This window comes from Malaclemys terrapin, chromosome 2 (genome assembly GCF_027887155.1).
Source record: "Malaclemys terrapin pileata isolate rMalTer1 chromosome 2, rMalTer1.hap1, whole genome shotgun sequence".
NCBI lineage: Eukaryota > Metazoa > Chordata > Testudines > Emydidae > Malaclemys > Malaclemys terrapin.
This window is the reverse complement of record NC_071506.1, coordinates 210,690,215-210,708,293: the sequence shown is the minus strand read 5'-3', so window position 1 is coordinate 210,708,293 and position 18,079 is coordinate 210,690,215. Positions and strand designations below refer to the sequence as shown.

The window sequence follows — 18,079 nt, the reverse complement described above, 5'->3', positions numbered from 1 at the left end:
AAGGGACAGGGTGGAAGCCGCAGTCTTGGAGAAGACCCTCCCTTGATTCCCTGCTCACCGTCAGCAGCAAGATAACCTTCCATAATGAACACAGCCTGGGAAAACATGGGGAAAGGAATGATTATCAGGCCACCCACCCCCACACACAGTGCTGGTTCTCCCCAAGAGTCACGTGGCCAGTATACAGTAGGGTCCAGGAACACTGATTTACCCTGCCCCTGCAGCTGCTCACCATTTTGGGGGTCTTATGGCTCTTGTGTGCTTGACTGGGGTAAGCCAGTTAGTGACAGGTATGTGAATACCGGCTGCGTTTTAAATCACTGAATCAGCGTTCTGTGTGTTGCAAATAATACTGCTTCTGTAAAATGTTGCGTTTTGGCTTCACAGAGATTACCTTGGGAGCCCAGCCTCCCTCTTTGTTATCGCCAGCTGAATGGCTGCACAGAATTAGAAAGCGGACACAAAGAACTAAGGAGGACTTTCTGCATGAGATTATACTGCACTCCCAAGCATAGCAACAAGTATTAGTGGCTTTTAACTTCAAATTGCTGCCTCAAGGCATCCCTGATCCTCATGGCCCTGCACTGTGCCCCTCTAATAGCCCTGGTCTCTGGCTATTCAAATTCAGCCTCCAGGAGCTGAGCCTCAGTGGTCCAGCCCTGAGTGAAGCTTTCACCCTTCCCTTCACAAATATTATGGAGCGTACAGCACACAGCTATAAGCATAGGAATATTGTCATTGGCCAGGTCCAGCGTCCCATATAGGCAGAGCCAGCAGGCCTTTAAACAGCCAAAAGCAAACTCAGTCATTCTGCACTTGCTCAGCCTGTTAAACCACTCCTTGCTGCTGTCAAGGTACCCGTGTATGGCTTCATAAACCACTGCATTAAGGGGTAAGCGGGGTCTCCCCGGATCACAATAGGCAGTTTGACTTTTGCTACCGTCATCTTCTGGTCCAGGAGGAAAGTCCCTACTTGCAGCTTCTTGAACAGGCCAGTGTTCCGAAAGATGCATGCATCATGCACCTTTCCAGTCCAGCCTGCTTTAATGTCTGTGAAATGTTCACGGTGATCCACAAGCGCCTGGAGAACCATTGAGAAATATCCCTTGCAATTAATGTACTCAGTTGCTAGGTGATCTGGTGCCAGAACTGGAATATGCCATGCCAGTCATCTATCGCCCCTCTGCAGTTAGGGAAGCCCATTTGTACAAAGCCATCCACAATCTCACGCAGGTTGCCCAGAGTCACAGTCTTTCCAAGCAGGATGCAATTAATGGCCCTGCACACTTCCGGCAACATGAGTCAAACAGTCGACTTTCCAACTCCAAACTGGTTAGCGACTGATCGATAGTCTGGAGTAGCCAGATTCCACAGTGCAATTGCTACATGCTTCTCCAATGGCAGGGCAGCTCTCATTCTCGTGTCCTTGCGCCGCAGGGCTGGGGCGAGCTCACCACACAGTCCCATGAATGTGGCCTTCCTCATGCGAAAGTTTTGCAGCCGCTGCTTGTCATCCCAAAGTGCATCACAATGTGATCCCACCACTCAGTGCTTATTTCCCAAGCCCAAACATGGCATTCGACTGTGGTCAGCACCTCCGTGAATGTCACAAGCAATCTCATGTCATAGCTACTACACGTGGTGAGATCCATGTCGCACTCCTCTTGCCTTTGTAGTTTAAGGAGTAACTCCACTGCCACTCATAACATGTTGGTCAGGGTGAGCAGCATTCTGGTCAACAGCTCAGGATCCATTCCTGCAGCTAGTACACAAACTGTTGAAAAATGGCGCCAAATGTGGACAGAAGCACAGGGATTACTGGGATGCGAAGCAATGCATCATGGGGCACTATGACAGGACCCAGGATGCCCCGCGACCCCTTCCGCCTTCCCACAAGTCTTAACAGCAAAAAAGAAAGAGGTGCTCTGTGGAATAGCTGCCCAGAGTGCACTGCTCCGAATAGCACCGTAAATGCTGCAAGTGTGAACACGTTATTGCACAGGCAGCTGTCAGTGTGAACACACAGCAGTGGTTTTCCTTCAGCGCTCTCTGAGCGGTGTTGTAACTACTGGCGCTGTAACTTTGCCAGTGTAGACATGCCCTTAGCTACACTAATACACTTTTGAGGTTTCTCCTTTTCAATTTGCTAACTCAGCCCTTTGGTTCAGTTTAGGGGATGAGAGTTAACTAGAAAGCTAGCTTATGAGAATACCACTCATCCGTCTTGACTGGTGAAAAATGTGATTGGGCCGACAATGATCAGGACAGCCCCAAGTGAATGGGGGAGGAGAACATACGCTGGGGAGATGGTAAGAATGCCTCCTCCCACTCCAGAGTCTCTAGGCACTCACTGGCCAGCTGGGGGAGGAAAGAAGCTGATAGGTCCCTCACCCTGCCCTTTCATTAACTTAAACCTTAGCCTGAGCCATGTGGAGCCTCTTTTCGTTCCATTTCAGCAGCTTTATTTTGGGGACACTGCAGGTCTGACCGACTGCCTGTTTTGGGGGTCAGGAAGGAATGTGTTCACAAATGACAGTAATCACACAACTTCTGCTATACTAATACAATGTAGAAACTAAGGTCCCACTTTGACACACTTTAACAAACACTCTTGATTGAAAGCCACTCCGAACAAATGCAATGCTCTCCCAAGATGGCTCAAGACAGAATTTTTCATTATCACCTCATCCTTTTCTTTTGGCAAGCTGATTTTCCTGAGTTTTAATAGGACTTAAACAAGTCTGTTTGCTCTGTGTACCAGTAGCCTCAATAACGAAGTATGTAACTATCCCAAACAAATTTAAACTTGAACACCAGATTTACAAGGTGCCATAGAATCTTTCACGACAACAATAAAAACACCATTTCAGCAACAGTGTCCATTAATACCACATGCTTAGGCATTGTTTCAGTACTGACAAAAAGAAGAGTACTGTACTACTTTACTGAAATCAAAACTTCTGCCTGGAGCACCTATATGTTCAACTAGCATGAAAGCATATGACCTTCTCTCGCTTATAAAATGTGATGAAATCACAATACAAAGTGATTGCTGCAGGTAATAATTTCAGTCTGAGTGGCTAGCAAGGATGTGTGAACAGCATTAGTTTTAAAACATTTACAAATAAAGGCTGCTGCCATGTGAATCCTTTATGTAAACTCCCTTTTCATATATTAGGGAGAATAATTCACAAAAGCTCATCTTTTTGTTATTTTTGGTATATTTGTCAATTAGAAGAAATGCATGTGCACGCACCATGCAAACTTCAAATTTATGGTACATTTAAGTCAGTCAACACAATAGCAGAATTTCCTAAAAATCTCCACCCTCATATGCAGCACACCCACTCATTTGGGACTGGTCAAGGCTTATCTGGGAGTTCTCGCCTTTTTAAGACAACTGCCAACAGAGAAGGGAAAGGTGACAAAGCCAAATCTAAAGCAACACTTGTGTTCTGTTGTGAGTTGGAATCAGCCATCTCAACCCGCTAGGGGAAACCCTGAAAGTTTCCTGATCTTTTCAGAGCAATATTAATTCTCTGCATATGCATAGGGAACAGGGACACATGCACTGGTAATGAGTTGCATGTCCATTTCAGGTTGGAAAGAAGTCTCATGGATTGTTTTGGTTTGTGTTCCTACTTTTGTGAAACCTGTCAGGTAGCCAATGGGAGGTGCTAGATACTCAGCACTTTTGAAAGTCAGGATATGGCCTCTGAAGCCTAACTTTTAATGCCTGTTTTTGAAAAATTTGAGCTCAACACATTCACAATTGGGGTAGTTAAGCAAAAATCATTGCTCATACACCTGATCATGAATATTTTAAACTTCAGGAATTGTGTGTTTCAGAAGATTTTTTTCCCCCTTGATCCAGAAGAAACAGACACTCAAGATGCTCAAAAATAAGGTCTCAGAGTGCAGAAACCAAAGGCTTTCCACTCCGTCTGTTCACAGAATAACATCCTTGTGAACAAGAGCAATCTGCTCCATCACCATTGTAAGTGAACACAGCCTGTGGAAATTAATGAAGGTGATTACAGCAAGTAATTAAACCATTAACAAGATGCAGGAGCATTGAAGAAAACTCTAAACAAAGCATTATTTGGCTCATGCAGCTGCAGTTACAGGAAAATTTGAGTAGAAAAAAATCTCATCTCCGTGCAGAATTATTCAGAGGTTAAAGGCTTCAAATGTGGCTGTATAAAAGACAGTGAATCAAGAACATCTATGTGGTACGGTTCCCTAAAAAAAGACTGGCAAGGGCTAGGGAGAACTTACCAAAATAGTTTAAAACCTTTGGTGCTCAGCCTGCTCTAGAATTATTTAAAGTGTATTCAGATTCCTACCAGTAATAAAAAAAAACCTCCTTTATGAGATGTTTAGAAAAAAGAAATACCACTTGGAAGGCTGCTAGAAACTAGTGTGCGATTGTGTGCAAGGGGACACATGGGGAGATATTCTGTCAGGATTCGAGCAATTATTCCAAAATTAGGGAACATCCTAGAAGAGCAGGGCTTTTCATTTCTATTATGCCAAGGAAACAGGAAGAATGTACATGTGTGCGCATACACCCACACAAATTATGCAGGAGTTTTTGTTTGAACTGACAACCCAAAGGCTCAGACATTACGGTTATGTTGGTATCAGAAGAAACATTTACACATCCTAGTAAAATTAAGCAGTTTGCTTTTGCAAGACCAAAATCTTTGTATTTGAGTTTCTCCCCAACCCTAGTTACAGTACTGCCCATTCTATTAATTGGTTCCTCTACTTACTTTTGGGAGAGGAAGGAAAAGGGGGGCCTTTTCAATCATCATCTAATTCCCACTCCCCCCTTCCAATCACTTACTAGGCCCTTTGCAAAGCCACCCTATCACAGTGGCCTCTCTCGCTTCAACTGAGAGATCTGGACAAGGATTCCTGTGAAGCTCATCAATACTATTTCCTTCAGTAACAGGGATGAAGGAGTCAAACACCACCAATGTGAAATGCTTCCCTAGTTCTCCTAGTCCCAATTGCCCCAAGAGAGGAAATGAAATCTGTCCTTAGACCCTCTCCAATGTATCGTCCCCCTTCCCGTTTGTGTTTTTGTCCCTTCTAAGTACTCCCCATATTCTCAATTTTATTTCTTATTCTTTCTGACTTTAGCTCCCTTTCTCGATCCACCTTCCCTTGATGGTGCCTATGCCGCTTGTGTCTAAATAGCAACAACATGAAACTGAGATGATCCTTGTGAGGTTCACACTTCTAGGAGTCCACTATACACAGAGCACCAGAACCAATCCCTCCAACATAGTTGAGAATATAAAACTGCAGTGTTTTGCCTAACACCAGGGCTGAAGCAGTTTACCACACATTAGGGCCAATATGAAACATAGCAGTCCCCCTCTGTCCAGGGACAATGCCTTGCTAAGGAGCCAGCCTCAGCTGTCAGGAAGATGGAGGGTGTACAGTCCTATGAGGGTAATGTCCCTGGCTACTAGCTGGAGGGCACCACAATTTGTATCTAAACTCTAGTTAATAGGTCTCCCAATCTCCACCAGCTGCTGGAAGGAATCAGCACTCTGCTCCTTCACCTACACATTCTAGATCCCTTAGGAACTGCCAAAGGTGGCTGCCCTCAGCTATTCTATCCCACTTCCCCAACCCACAGTCACTGCAGAAAAGCTTGTGTGCACATGCACATCTTTCTGTGACTGTCCACTTCCAACCTTGTGACCATTTTAATCCTCTTGCAATCAACAGCTCCAGGGCTGCCACTCAGAGCTTTCCAAAGCTGAACAAAGCAACATGGACATGATTCTTGCCTGTTTCACTGCTACCCACAGAGTTTTGACAGCAATAATCAAAGGTAAAAAGACCCATCAGTCTTCACTTGGCTGCAGTTTGGGAAAGCTACGAGGAGCAGCAATGGAACTAGATTTGTCTGAGAACACAGATTATCTCTGCATACACAGCATTTAGAAACTTATTTAAGCAAAAGATTAATTCCATGGAGAATCTAGTGGCATTGGAGCCCCTCAATCACCAAGAAAAGCTTCCTATTAACCACAGGAGAGTAGCTTTTTCAAGTCCTACCAACACCTTCGTGGGCTGAAACAACAGCAAGACTTTTGTGGTCAGTTTTAGTGCTTCCCATCACTATTCTCCTCCTACACACAGAAGAGCATCACAGTAAATGCCCAGCCATGTGTACTTGGCACCTCTGCTCTCAAATCAGAAAGCAAAATCACCCATTGTGACAATGCGGTTCTGGCGGAACCCAACTGAGAGCGCCAACTCAGGACAAATTGCTCAAATAGGGCAGTTACAGCCCAAGGCTGGGGTTTTTTCCACCTCTAAGGCAAACCAAACCAGCCAGACTAGGAGGACTTCGGTCTCACCCCAGTGGCTAACCGCAAGTCTCACAAGCAATCTCCTTAGACACTCCAATTTCCCAGTACTCCCACCAGTGCCACTCGTTATGGGGACAAATGGTTATGAAAACCAATACCCCAGTAAAAGAAAAAAGGTTCTCCTGATCCCAAAGGACCAAGCCCCAGACCCAGGTCAATATACAAATCAGGTATTACCCATAAATCACGCTGCTGCCAATCCTTTAGAATCTAAAATCTAAAGGTTTATTCATAAAAGGAAAAAGATAGAGATGAGAGTTAGGATTGGTTAAATGGAATCAATTACATACAGTAATGGCAAAGTTCTTGGTTCAGGCTTGCAGCGGCGATGGAATAAACTGCAGGTTCAAATCAAGTCTCTGGAATACATCCCCCGCTGGGATGGGTCCTCAGTCCTTTGTTCAAAGCTTCAGCTTGTAGCAAAGTTCCTCCAGAGGTATGAAGCAGGATTGAAGACAAGATGGAGATGAGGCATCAGCCTTATATAGTCTTTTCCAGGTGTAAGAACACCTCTTTGTTCTTACTGTGGAAAATTACAGCAAAATGGAGTCTGGAGTCACATGGGCCAGTCCCCGCATACTTTGCTGAGTTACAAGGCTTATCTGCCTTCTCTCAATGGGTCCATTGTATAGCTGATGGTCCTTAATGGGCCATCAAGCAGGCTAGGCAGAGCTAATCTCAGCTTGTCTGGGATGTCACCCAGAAGCATAGCATAAGTTTGCCATACAGACAGTATAGAGCCAATATTCGCCATACAGACAGTATAGAGCCAATATTCATAACTTCAACTACAAAACTGATACACACATATAGACAGCATAATCATAACCAGTAAACCATAACCTTGTCCTAGACACTCCATTTGACCCCCTTTATACAAGATTTGGGTGCCACTACAGGACCTTGGTTGCAACAATGATCTATACGGTCCCAGTTTATGTCAATAACGTCACACCCATCCCTAGCTTTGATTATACAGAGTGACAACAGGAATGAAACAGACTCATCTTAAGAGTTCTGTTGTCATTGGTACTTGCATGATTTGGGGAAAAAAAAAGACATTTGAGCTCTTTACCCTTCCACAAAGCCAAGAATAAGAGAGAAAAGATAAGCCTCCCCACAAAACTTGCCAGTCAAAAGCAGGTTTGGGATGGGAGAAAAAGATAATTCCTACCCCAGAAGCTAGAAAAGTGAAGGGAAGGAAAAGAAAAGGAAGCATAGGAACATGCCCAAATATACTGCATACCTACACAAGTCAGCTTAAAAAAAAGTGGCCTCCAGGCAGAGTAACACCTTGGAGGGAACCCAAAAACCTTCCCTTTCCTTTAACCAAACTTCACACCCCTCTGCTATCAGCATCCACCTACAGTCCAGCAAGCATTTCAAGCCTTAAATTTCAAGCCTTATATTCTGCTTTCCCTCGATTCCTATTATAGGTTTAAAGGTTCACTTGGAGAATTTATTCTTCACATCTTCTCCTGAAGGTTAACGTATAGTGTTACTGGTGCAAAAGAGCTGCATTATTATACCCGAGAGGTGTCTGTAAATCAGTGGTGGCCATTCCTATATCAGCTGTATTCTATATAAAAGTACTTTTTACATAAGGTTTTTCCCTTCAGAATGATCAAAAAAATTACACCAACACACAGTTTAAATGCATCTTGAAAGGACATAATCATCTTTTCTTAAAGAAAAAGACATCAGACAGAAGTGACTATTTTAAACAATTGTAGTTTCAACATCTAAGGTTTTGGAATGGAAATATCACAAAAAAAATAACTTATTCAGTAACTTCGTGCATTTGACAGCACTGTGTGAACAGTCAGATATCTGTGTCATTTATGCAAGCTTATATAACAAGGGAGTAAAATTCAATATTAAAAAATATTTAAGTTTTTGTTTATAACTAAAAAAAATTGCCCTGAAACAGTCAACCTGTCAGAAAGGATTGCCTCTATCATTAAGAAGGCTATTAAAATTAAATGGGCAACTGTGGGACATCACAAGACTTTATTAATTTCCCCTTCACACCCATAAAGAGGCTACATACAAAAGGGCTTATCCAATCAGTTTGAATTCTGGAAGAAGGAAATAGACAATGAACAAGAAAAATTGTCAGCTCTTTTGCTGTTTGAACTCTCACAAAGGTTGGAACTACAAAACAGAAGCAGACTTCCCCAGGATCAACTTGGCTTATCCCTAAAAGATATTCAGTGCTGACAGACTTATAATTCGATGACCTTTTGGAACCATAGATTATAACTCATTTGTGTATGCTTGCCTGCTTTAACCTATAAATAGTTCTCATTTCTTTTTCCTAGTTAATTCATCCTTAGTTTACTATAGGATTGGCTACAAGCGTTTCTTTCGCCCGAGATCTGAGGTACAAATTGACCTGGGGTAAGTGACTGGTCTCTTCGGACTGGAAGCAACCTGAATCTTTTGTGATCTTTGGTGTATAGCAACCAACCATCACTAAATCCAGCTTGCCTGGATGGCAAGATAAACTGAACTGCCCAAGGAAACTGTCTGTGACTCCATGGTAAGAGTTCAGGAGTTCACATTTGTTACTGGCTGGGTGGAATCTAATTACAGAACATACAACCAGTTTGGAGTGTCTGCCCTGAGGTTGGCACTCAAGGTCATGAACTCCAGACAGCATGGCATACTGCACTTTCAGTCAATGGTTCCCCTTTAAATAGTTTAAATTACATTAGCAGAGAAATAGCTGAAAAGTAGAAATGAAGAGATATTTAACATTTTCTATGTTATCTACAGTTGGTGTAACTCACTCCCCACCAAGAGTCTTTTATGGACAAACAGGAGTTCAATTTAAAAGGCCTTACTCGTCTCCCTGCCTGACCACTCTTAAGAAGAGACTGTATGTCAAGACACAAGTGGGTTATTTACATTAGACTTTTTTGCCAGAAAGTTTCCCCATTGTGATCATTAGTTCTGCTCCAAAGGTGGGCGCACCAGTGTAAACAAAATCCTAAGCAGTTGTTTTAGATGTGCACAGCACTGTTGTAGCTGTGTTGATCCCAGGGTATGAGAGAGGCAAGTTAGTTGAGCAATATCTTTTATTGGACCAACTTCTGCTGGTGGAAGGTACAAGCTTTTGAGCTACACAGAGCTCTGTGTTTTAGAGGGCACAGGGGTTAAACACACCAGCAGCTACCTGGATCCAGAGGCTATGCATGGAGAGCACACAGGGTCAAATGTTACCTCCCCCCCCCTCCGATTTCTGCCAGTGTGGGAGCCAGGTTGAGTGCAGCTCAGGGAGATGTGCCCGTGAAAGTCACTGACACCTGGGGGGGGGGGGGGGGAGAGGGAGGGGAGAAGAGGAGAAAGAGACAGAAAAGCCTGCTGAGACCCATTGCTTCCTTGCCCACAACCGCAGTTACCTGCTTGACAGTAGGTGTGCGGAGCCCGCTCTTGCCCGCACCATGCACACAGTGGGGAGGTAAATGGGAGAAGGAAGGAGCTATGAGGGGAGAGGGGGCAAGGTGGTGCCAGCTTGGAGCAGGTATGGGAGGTGCAAGGTGAATGGGAAAGGGGCCAGAGGGAACACATGGGGTGATCAGGTGTCTCATTCCCCCCCCCCCCGGACCTTTATATCGTGCCCTCTCCCCTAGAGTTACCGATAGTCTCTGCCCCTGCCTACCCTGAAGTTCTTCCTATTGGAACTGAACTAGCTGTTCCAATAGAGGGAAATTTTTGGCAAAAAATCCTAACATATACAAGGCCTACCGTAATAACTCTGGTACAGTATGAGTTAAACAGGATACACCTAGACATCAGTCTTAACCAGAAATACAAAGTGTTGAAAACACAAATTATTTAGTCAGGCACATAAATTTAAACTGTATTCACTCTTTTCAAGGCCAACTTTTTCACAGGCTGTTTTTAATAGGAAGTCTCATGTAAAAAAAGAATGTTCTCTCTGTCAAGAAATGGTGAGACGACTCTTACAGATGAGAGTAATGCCTCTATTTTATCTCCTTAGACAAAATTGGAACTTTGTACTATAGTGCAAAGAACTGACTGAAGAACATGTAACATTTAGGAGTCTACGCCTAACTACAGCATAAGGCCTGGATCCTGTAACACACTGACAAACAGAACTACAGGGGGTCCCCGATATGTCTCCCCTTTATCTGTTTTTTCGCATATCCATCGCTCATCAATAGGGGAACATGTTCCGATTCACGTCAGTCCCAATCCGCATATCCATTGTTTGCAACTTAGTACTGTACTCGCTTCACCTTTTGCATCACTTTTCTGTGGGCGTTTACCACCCACCAGTGCCCTCCCCCTCAGCACCACCTGTCTGCCAATCAGCTACTCCCCCTCCCTCCCAGTGCCTCCTGACTGCTCTGATCATCTGTTCAGCAGCGTTCAGGAGGCGGGGGGAGGGAGGGTGGAGAGAGAGAGAAGGAGGAGCGGAGACGGGTCGTGCTCAGAGGAGGGGGTTGAACGAGGCGGGGCGACCATGAGTACGGGGGTCCACAGTATACATCATTTCAGTACCCATCACCCTTTTCAAGAACTCGACCCCAATGTATACCAGGGACCCCCCTGTATTCACAGTGCATAAAGTTAAGTATATGCTCAAGTCTTAGGCCCTGATTCTGCAAAATTTGTTACTGAACTGAATCAGCTCTGATACTTAATCACAAGATATATAGCAATATTTGATCATAAAGGATTGCAAGCCTAAAATTAGCACGAACACAAGATCGTCTTAACTCAAAGGAGAACTATGACTTTGAATGAATTATTTTTTAAATATTACTACAGTTTGTACCAAAGAAATAACAGACTGATCATACTTTTGCACATCGCAGCATATAGCAGTGTTTCATTTTTTGCATTTTAGTGTACCTCTAGTACTAATCACGTAGTTTAAAACTAACAGATTAGATAGCTAATATTTAAACATTGTTCTGAGTAATTCAAAAGTCACAATGGAGTACAATTCAATAAGTGCCAATTAATTATAGTAGTCTTACAAGTGCAACACACATGCGTTATTGATTGTAAAAGCCAAGAAGTCTGCCAGGAAAATACAGTTTAATATGTAAAGATTAAACTAATTCTCCAAAGAAACTGCTGAACAGATTCTCAAAATAAACGTCTGTAGTTTTCAGTTTAAAAAAAAAAAACAACAACAAAAAAACTGCAGTTTACAAAACAAGGGAAGGTGCTTGAAGCATGCGCACAATACACACAGTAACTGCCAAGCACCATACCTAGACAAGCTTAAGCTAGTCAGAAACAGCACAAAAGCAGTCCTCCAAGTTACTTTCCTCCATGGACAGTCTTATGAAATTATGATCTAGAACAAGACCACTTGTTTGAACCAAGCATCTGAATACTATATTGAATTTTTTAAAAGTGTATAGCTATGACATTTACTATGTTAATTGCACTGGAAAGTTATTATGCCACCCACATTACAAAATATTTAAATTGCAAAAAATATATAATAGGAAAGTTTGACATGTAAAGGTCCTCCCCTCCCTTTTTAACAAAACTGAATGCTAGGATTAGATTAAGCAGCCATTCATTTTCATATGAAAAAAAGAAAAGCTACTTCAGACTGATTCACAGATAGATTTAGATATAAGTGATATAGAGATTGTAACCAGTTTTGCTGGTTACATTTTGCATCTTGATCATCAAAAATCTAATATCTGACACCCATCATCAATTAGTCACCTTGCAAGGTTAAAGCTTATTGCATAAGTGGAGGGCATACATTCTATATCATCATCTCAGTCAATAAATATTTAATATTCTGCATTCTAGTTTAATAGATTCATTAATAAGAAAACATACGGTACTACTTAGCAATTATGTAAATTATCACCTGAAATTCTAATGAGGAAAATATGGTCTGTAACTGATCTAATTAAGGCTGTGATGCAAGGTTTAAGCAAGGAATCCTACTTTTGACTGACAAATTGGCGACATGCTTTATGTTTTAATGCTTTTCTCTCACTGTATAGACAGTAAATATGCAATAGCACAGTACCCTTTGATTGCAAAAGGAATTGCACACACCAGCTTTCATGCATACTACTCTGATAACACTGCAGCATCCTTGCATCAAAGCCCTGCTACTTTTAACTAACAATTAATAAACTTGCAGCAACTCAGCACTATCTGAACACTTGCACTTAAGTTTTCCTTCTCAAGGGCAAATGCTCCTTGTTAAGGTACGCTCGATGCTCTCCATTAGCATGTTCAATCACAGCACTAGGAGCGGACTTAGTCTTCAGGAGACTCAGGACTGTCTTCAGGCCCCCACACACAAAAACACAACTGAACAGAACTGAACAGAAATCTGTTTGCAGGGGTGTCTGTCACATACATGTTGACCATCCAGGAAGTGCCAGGACTGGGAAACAAACAAAAAAAAATCTTAATTTGACCTACTGTTCTTGAGTCTATATCAATTACACTGAAGGCTAAAAATCTCAAATGTAAAGCTACGGACGTTTTATATTATAGAACTACATTATCACACTGCTGTAAATAATGCTTTCATTGATCACTATCAAAAGTGAAAGTAAGTTCACACAGACAGGCACCTTGCATCAAAACTCCCTTCCCCCAAAAACAACATTTCATTCTATTTTTAATTCAGACTTTACACAAGCTATAACACATACGTATTAAGTTAATCTAAATCTGTAGATCCGGGGAACTACAGGCCAGTCAGCCTCACCTCAGTCCCTGGAAAAATCATGGAGCAGGTCCTCAAGGAATCAATTATGAAACATTTAGAGGACAGGAAAGTGATCAGGAACAGTCAGCATGGATTCACGAAGGGGAAGTCGTGCCTGACTAACCTAATTGCCTTCTATGATGAGATAACTGGCTCTGTGGATGAGGGAAAAGCAGTGGATGTCTTATTTCTTGACTTTAGCAAAGCTTTTGATACTGTTTCCCACAGTATTCTTGCCACCAAGTTAAAGAAGTATGGGCTGGATGAATGGACTGTAAGGTGGATAGAAAGCTGGCTAGATCGTCGGGCTCAACGGGTAGTGATCAATGGCTCCATGTCTAGTTGGCAGCTGGTTTCAAGTGGAGTGCCCCAAGGGTCGGTCCTGGGGCCGGTTTTGTTTAATATCTTTATTAATGATCTGGAGGATGGTGTGGACTGCACTCTCAGCAAGTTTGCAGATGACACTAAACTAGGAGGCGTGGTAGATACACTAGAGGGTAGGGATCGGATACAGAGGGACCTAGACAAATTAGAGGATTGGGCAGAAAAAAACCTGATGAGGTTCAACAAGGACAAGTGCAGAGTCCTGCACTTAGGACGGAAGAATCCCATGCACTGCTACAGACTAGGGACCGAATGGCTAGGTAGCAGTTCTGCTGAAAAGGACCTAGGGGTCACAGTGGACGAGAAGCTGGATATGAGTCAACAGTGTGCTCTTGTTGCCAAGAAGGCTAACGGCATTTTGGGCTGTATAAGTAGGGGCATTGCCAGCAGATCGAGGAACGTGATCGTTCCCCTTTATTCGACATTGGTGAGGCCTCATCTGGAATACTGTGTCCAGTTTTGGTCCCCACACTACAAGAAGGATGTGGAAAAATTGGAAAGAGTCCAGCGGAGGGCAACAAAAATGATTAGGGGTCTGGAGCACATGACTTATGAGGAGAGGCTGAGAGAACTGGGATTGTTTAGTCTCCAGAAGAGAAGAATGAGGGGGGATTTGATAGCAGCCTTCAACTACCTGAAGGGGGGTTCCAAAGAGGATGGAGCTCGGCTGTTCTCAGTGGTGGCAGATGACAGAACAAGGAGCAATGGTCTCAAGTTGCAGTGGGGGAGGTCCAGGTTGGATATCAGGAAAAACTATTTCACTAGGAGGGTGGTGAAACACTGGAATGCGTTACCTAGGGAGGTGGTGGAGTCTCCTTCCTTGGAGGTTTTTAAGGCCCGGCTTGACAAAGCCCTGGCTGGGATAATTTAGCTGGGAATTGGTCCTGCTTTGAGCAGGGGGTTGGACTAGATGACCTCTTGAGGTCCCTTCCAACTCTGATATTCTATGATTCTATGATTCTATGATTCTAACAACTATCAACAAGAATTAACACATTAAAGGACAGTCCTGTTGCACCTTACTCGTATGAGCAGTGAAACCTTTATAATAAATGTCATAGAAAGAAGTCAACTCAATAACCGTACCTAAAAAATTAAAAATCTACACTTGAAAGGGAGATAGAAGAGAGCATAATATGCACCAAAAACTTTCATTTAAACAACAATTGTACAATATTCTGTACAGGAAAAACAACTAACAAGTTCATCTTTTCAAACTATTTACAGAGCGTTTAACTTCAGTTTCAATAGATTCAACATTTTGCTCCTCCTCCTCTATTTCTATCGCCTCCAGGAAACATACTGCAGTCTTTAGAAAAAGAGTGCTATATTTTCTTAAAGACTGTTTTTTAAAATATCTCCCCTCATCTAAACATTTTCTTCTTTTGGAAAAAAGAATAAGCTAATTCAAAGAAACTTTCCATTACAATAACTTCTATTTTATTAACCATGTTTCAGTACAGACAATTCAGTGACTCAGAAACAGGAACAAGCTGCAGCCACATTTTAATCAGTACCTAAAAACAGATTTCAGTCTGATTTAAAATAAACTGTACAAATACATGATCCAATTAAATCCTAATTATGTAAGTAGTAGGCAGACTGGCATATTTACACAGGCACAGATTCGATATTAAAGTCTAAAGTGGCAAGACAGAGAGGTTCTTTTTTCCTTTTCACTGTGCAAACTACATTGCTGGGGGGGCGTTATTTCATTATTAAATTCCTTCCTTCCGCTTTCAGACCTATAATTTTTTTTTAGATATACATGGCCAAGAAACAGCAGCGGAAGCATGTATAGATAAAACTGAAGCCTGGAGGAACTAGAAAGCTGCCCCTTTCACAAAATGATTCATTGTAATCCCCTCAAAGTCACAAACTACTCTCCCAAGTAAGAGCCAAAAAAGAGCTACACAAAAAACACTCACTTCACTTTATAAGTCTGAGAGTTACAAAATATTCAGAATGTGGAAACATGGAACAGGAAATCAATCAGTTCTTCAGTTAACTAAGAAAGGTGCACTGAAATGAAAGAATATATTGTCCTTTTAACATGAGGGTAGTGACCTAGATTCAGGCCTGAGATTTCCATAGGAAAAGGAGAAGGGTAAAGCCTCCTCTGCTAACTCCCCCCCCCCCACACACAACTCTCCACAACACTACCGAATCGGCCCCAAGCCGGGTACTCACTACCTCAACCCCACCAAAAATAGTGCTACCCCTCAAGCCGCTCCCTGGCCCATCACTGAGAGTTAGAGATCTACTCCCATAGGTGCTGGAATCAGGAGTGCTGGGGCAGCTGCCACACACCCCATGGGTTGAAGCTGTTTCCACCCTATACAGGGTTTACAGTTTGGTTCAATGCCTCTCAGCATCCCCACGATACAAACTGTTCCAATGTGCCTACTCCCTACCCCCACCACACACGTCTGTGGTACTGTATGTTTATGGTCTCTCGGTCTGGGGAAGGGCTGAATATCAGGTCTGGTCTATACTACCCGCCTGAATCGGCGGGTAGAAATCGACCTCTCGGGGATCGATTTATCGCGTCCCGTCAGGACGCGACAATCGATCCCCAAATCGGCGCTCTAACTCCACCAGCAGAGGTGGTAGTAAGCGCCGCCGACAAAAAGCGGCAGAAGTCGATTTTGCCACCGTCCTCACAACGGGGTAAGTCGGCTGCAATACGTCGAATTCAGCTACGCTATTCACGTAGCTGAATTTGCGTATCTTAAATCGACTCCCCGCTGTAGTGTAGATGTACCCTCAGTCTCTCTATCCCCTCTCCCCCATGCCATGGAGAGGGCTGGAGTAGCACTGTTCCAGTTCTCCCCACCCCCACATCCCCAGGCCGGGGTAGCGAGGCGGTTGCAGTCTCTCTCTCTCACACACACACAGGGGCACGGGTGGGTACTTTACCTCCGAACAGGTGCGGTGAGAGGTGCGCTGGCAGCGAGCCGATCACGAGCCGGGGCCCGCCGTGTCCTCCGCCCCCTGCGGGCCGCCCCCGGCCGCCCTCCTCGGCCGCGCTGTTCACCGAGTCCTGCGAGCCGTAGGGGCCGCTGCTGTGGGGGATGCTGAAGGCTGACTGGGCGGCCCTGGTCCCGGAGGCTGCCGCCCCGACTAGGGACCTGCTCCGGGCCGCAGCCACGGGCGGCGCGGCCGCAGCTCCCGCCGCCGAGCCCCCGGGGGCTGCCTGAGGCGCCAGCGGCGTGTATCTCCCGCCGGCCGCCGCCGAGCGCCCGCCGGCCCCGTTCGCGCCGCCACTGCCGGAGGGCAAATCCCCGCCCGAGTACGCCCGGGTGCGGCCGTTGGCGGCGGCCGGGCCGCTCTGCTTGGCGCCCATAGTCCCGCCGCTGGCGCCGCTCGGCGCCCTTCGCCGCTGCCCTGAGGCGGCCCCGGCAGGAGCGAGCCCCCGAGGGACGCGCGGGGAGGTGAGCGCCGGGCGCCCGCCCGCGCTGGGTGCCGCCGGGATCCGGCTCAGCTGGCGTTGCCGGAGCGGCCGCTGCTCTCGGGTCTCGGGCGCCACCATGAGCCGCTCGGGGCGGTGCTGGCTCCGGCTGCTACTGCCGCCGCCACTGTCCGGGGGCCGAGCCCAGCCGCCGCCGCCATCCCCCGCCGCTGCTGCCGCTCGCTCTGCCCGCCGTGCGTGGCTGTGCCGAGGGGCGGGCGCCGCTCCTAGTGTGTCGCCATCCGGGGGGCGGCACCGGCGCGCGGCCGGGGACTGGAGGTTGGGGCTGGAGCCGCCCCCGAGCGAGGTGCAGCCCGGGCCGCCCCCCAGCAGCGCCGGGCAAGCCCAGCTATTAGTCCCGCCTCTCGCCTGCTGCCATCTGGAGACCCATAGCGGGCCCGGCCTCTTACCCGCCGCCACCTGACCTGGGGCCCGCTAGATAGCGCGCAGGCTGGGCTCCGTGATTGCGGGGACAGGAGGGAAGTGTGGCCCCTTCTCGCAGGGCAGAGAGGCGTGGGAGCGGGCCCCCCCCTCTTCTTTGGCACTGGGGGAAAACCAGGAATTGCCCCTGATTGCACTGACCAGAGGCCCGAAAGGGCTGCTGCAGAGTTAGCCCACCTGTTACTGCTTCCCAACCCCATGCCGGTGGGTGCAGATCCCAGCTGCTGCTTGATGAGCAGAGCTCAGATGGCTAGGGGGGCACAGCCAGCGCTCTGGGCGCCAGAACAGATACAAAAGCTATTTTCAAAGTGTGTTGCAGCAAAAATAAGGCTGCTGCGGGACACCGCCGCTCAGGGTTTGTCCTCTTTTCTCTGTGAGTCTCTTGAAAGGGCAATTAAATGGTTTAAAGCTATTTACTTAAAATTCATTGTTGCCCAGATTCCTGATGGTAGTGGGCTGTTGTTGGCTTTTTGTTTCTTTGGGGGTTTTGGTTTTGTTTGTTTTTTGAAGACCCAGCTTCTGGAAGCATGTGATTAGGGGAGAAATTCGTCTTTCATTTTAAAAAAAAGTTTCTAACGTTATGGCTGTAGAGAAAAGACTGAAAAACATGACCCTTGTGCTTGGGACTTCACAAAAAGCTAGGAAATTCAGACATCAGTGTAGTTGCACTGGGAT

The 18,079-nt window shown here is 45.4% G+C and overlaps 1 protein-coding gene across 3 annotated transcripts in view; it reads right to left on the bottom strand.

Moving 5' to 3' along the window:
- Positions 1 to 17,186, bottom strand: part of ZNRF2 (zinc and ring finger 2) — a 102,434-nt gene extending 85,248 nt beyond the window's left edge. For 2 of the 3 annotated variants that reach the window (XM_054019783.1, XM_054019782.1), the window contains exon 1: positions 16,432 to 17,186. In XM_054019783.1, the coding sequence (XP_053875758.1) occupies positions 16,432 to 17,044 (613 nt within the window). In that variant the 5' untranslated portion in view covers positions 17,045 to 17,186. The remainder of the gene's footprint in view (positions 1 to 16,431) is intronic. The other variant, XM_054019781.1, reaches the window with a different exon arrangement.
- Positions 17,187 to 18,079: the final 893 nt, after the last annotated feature.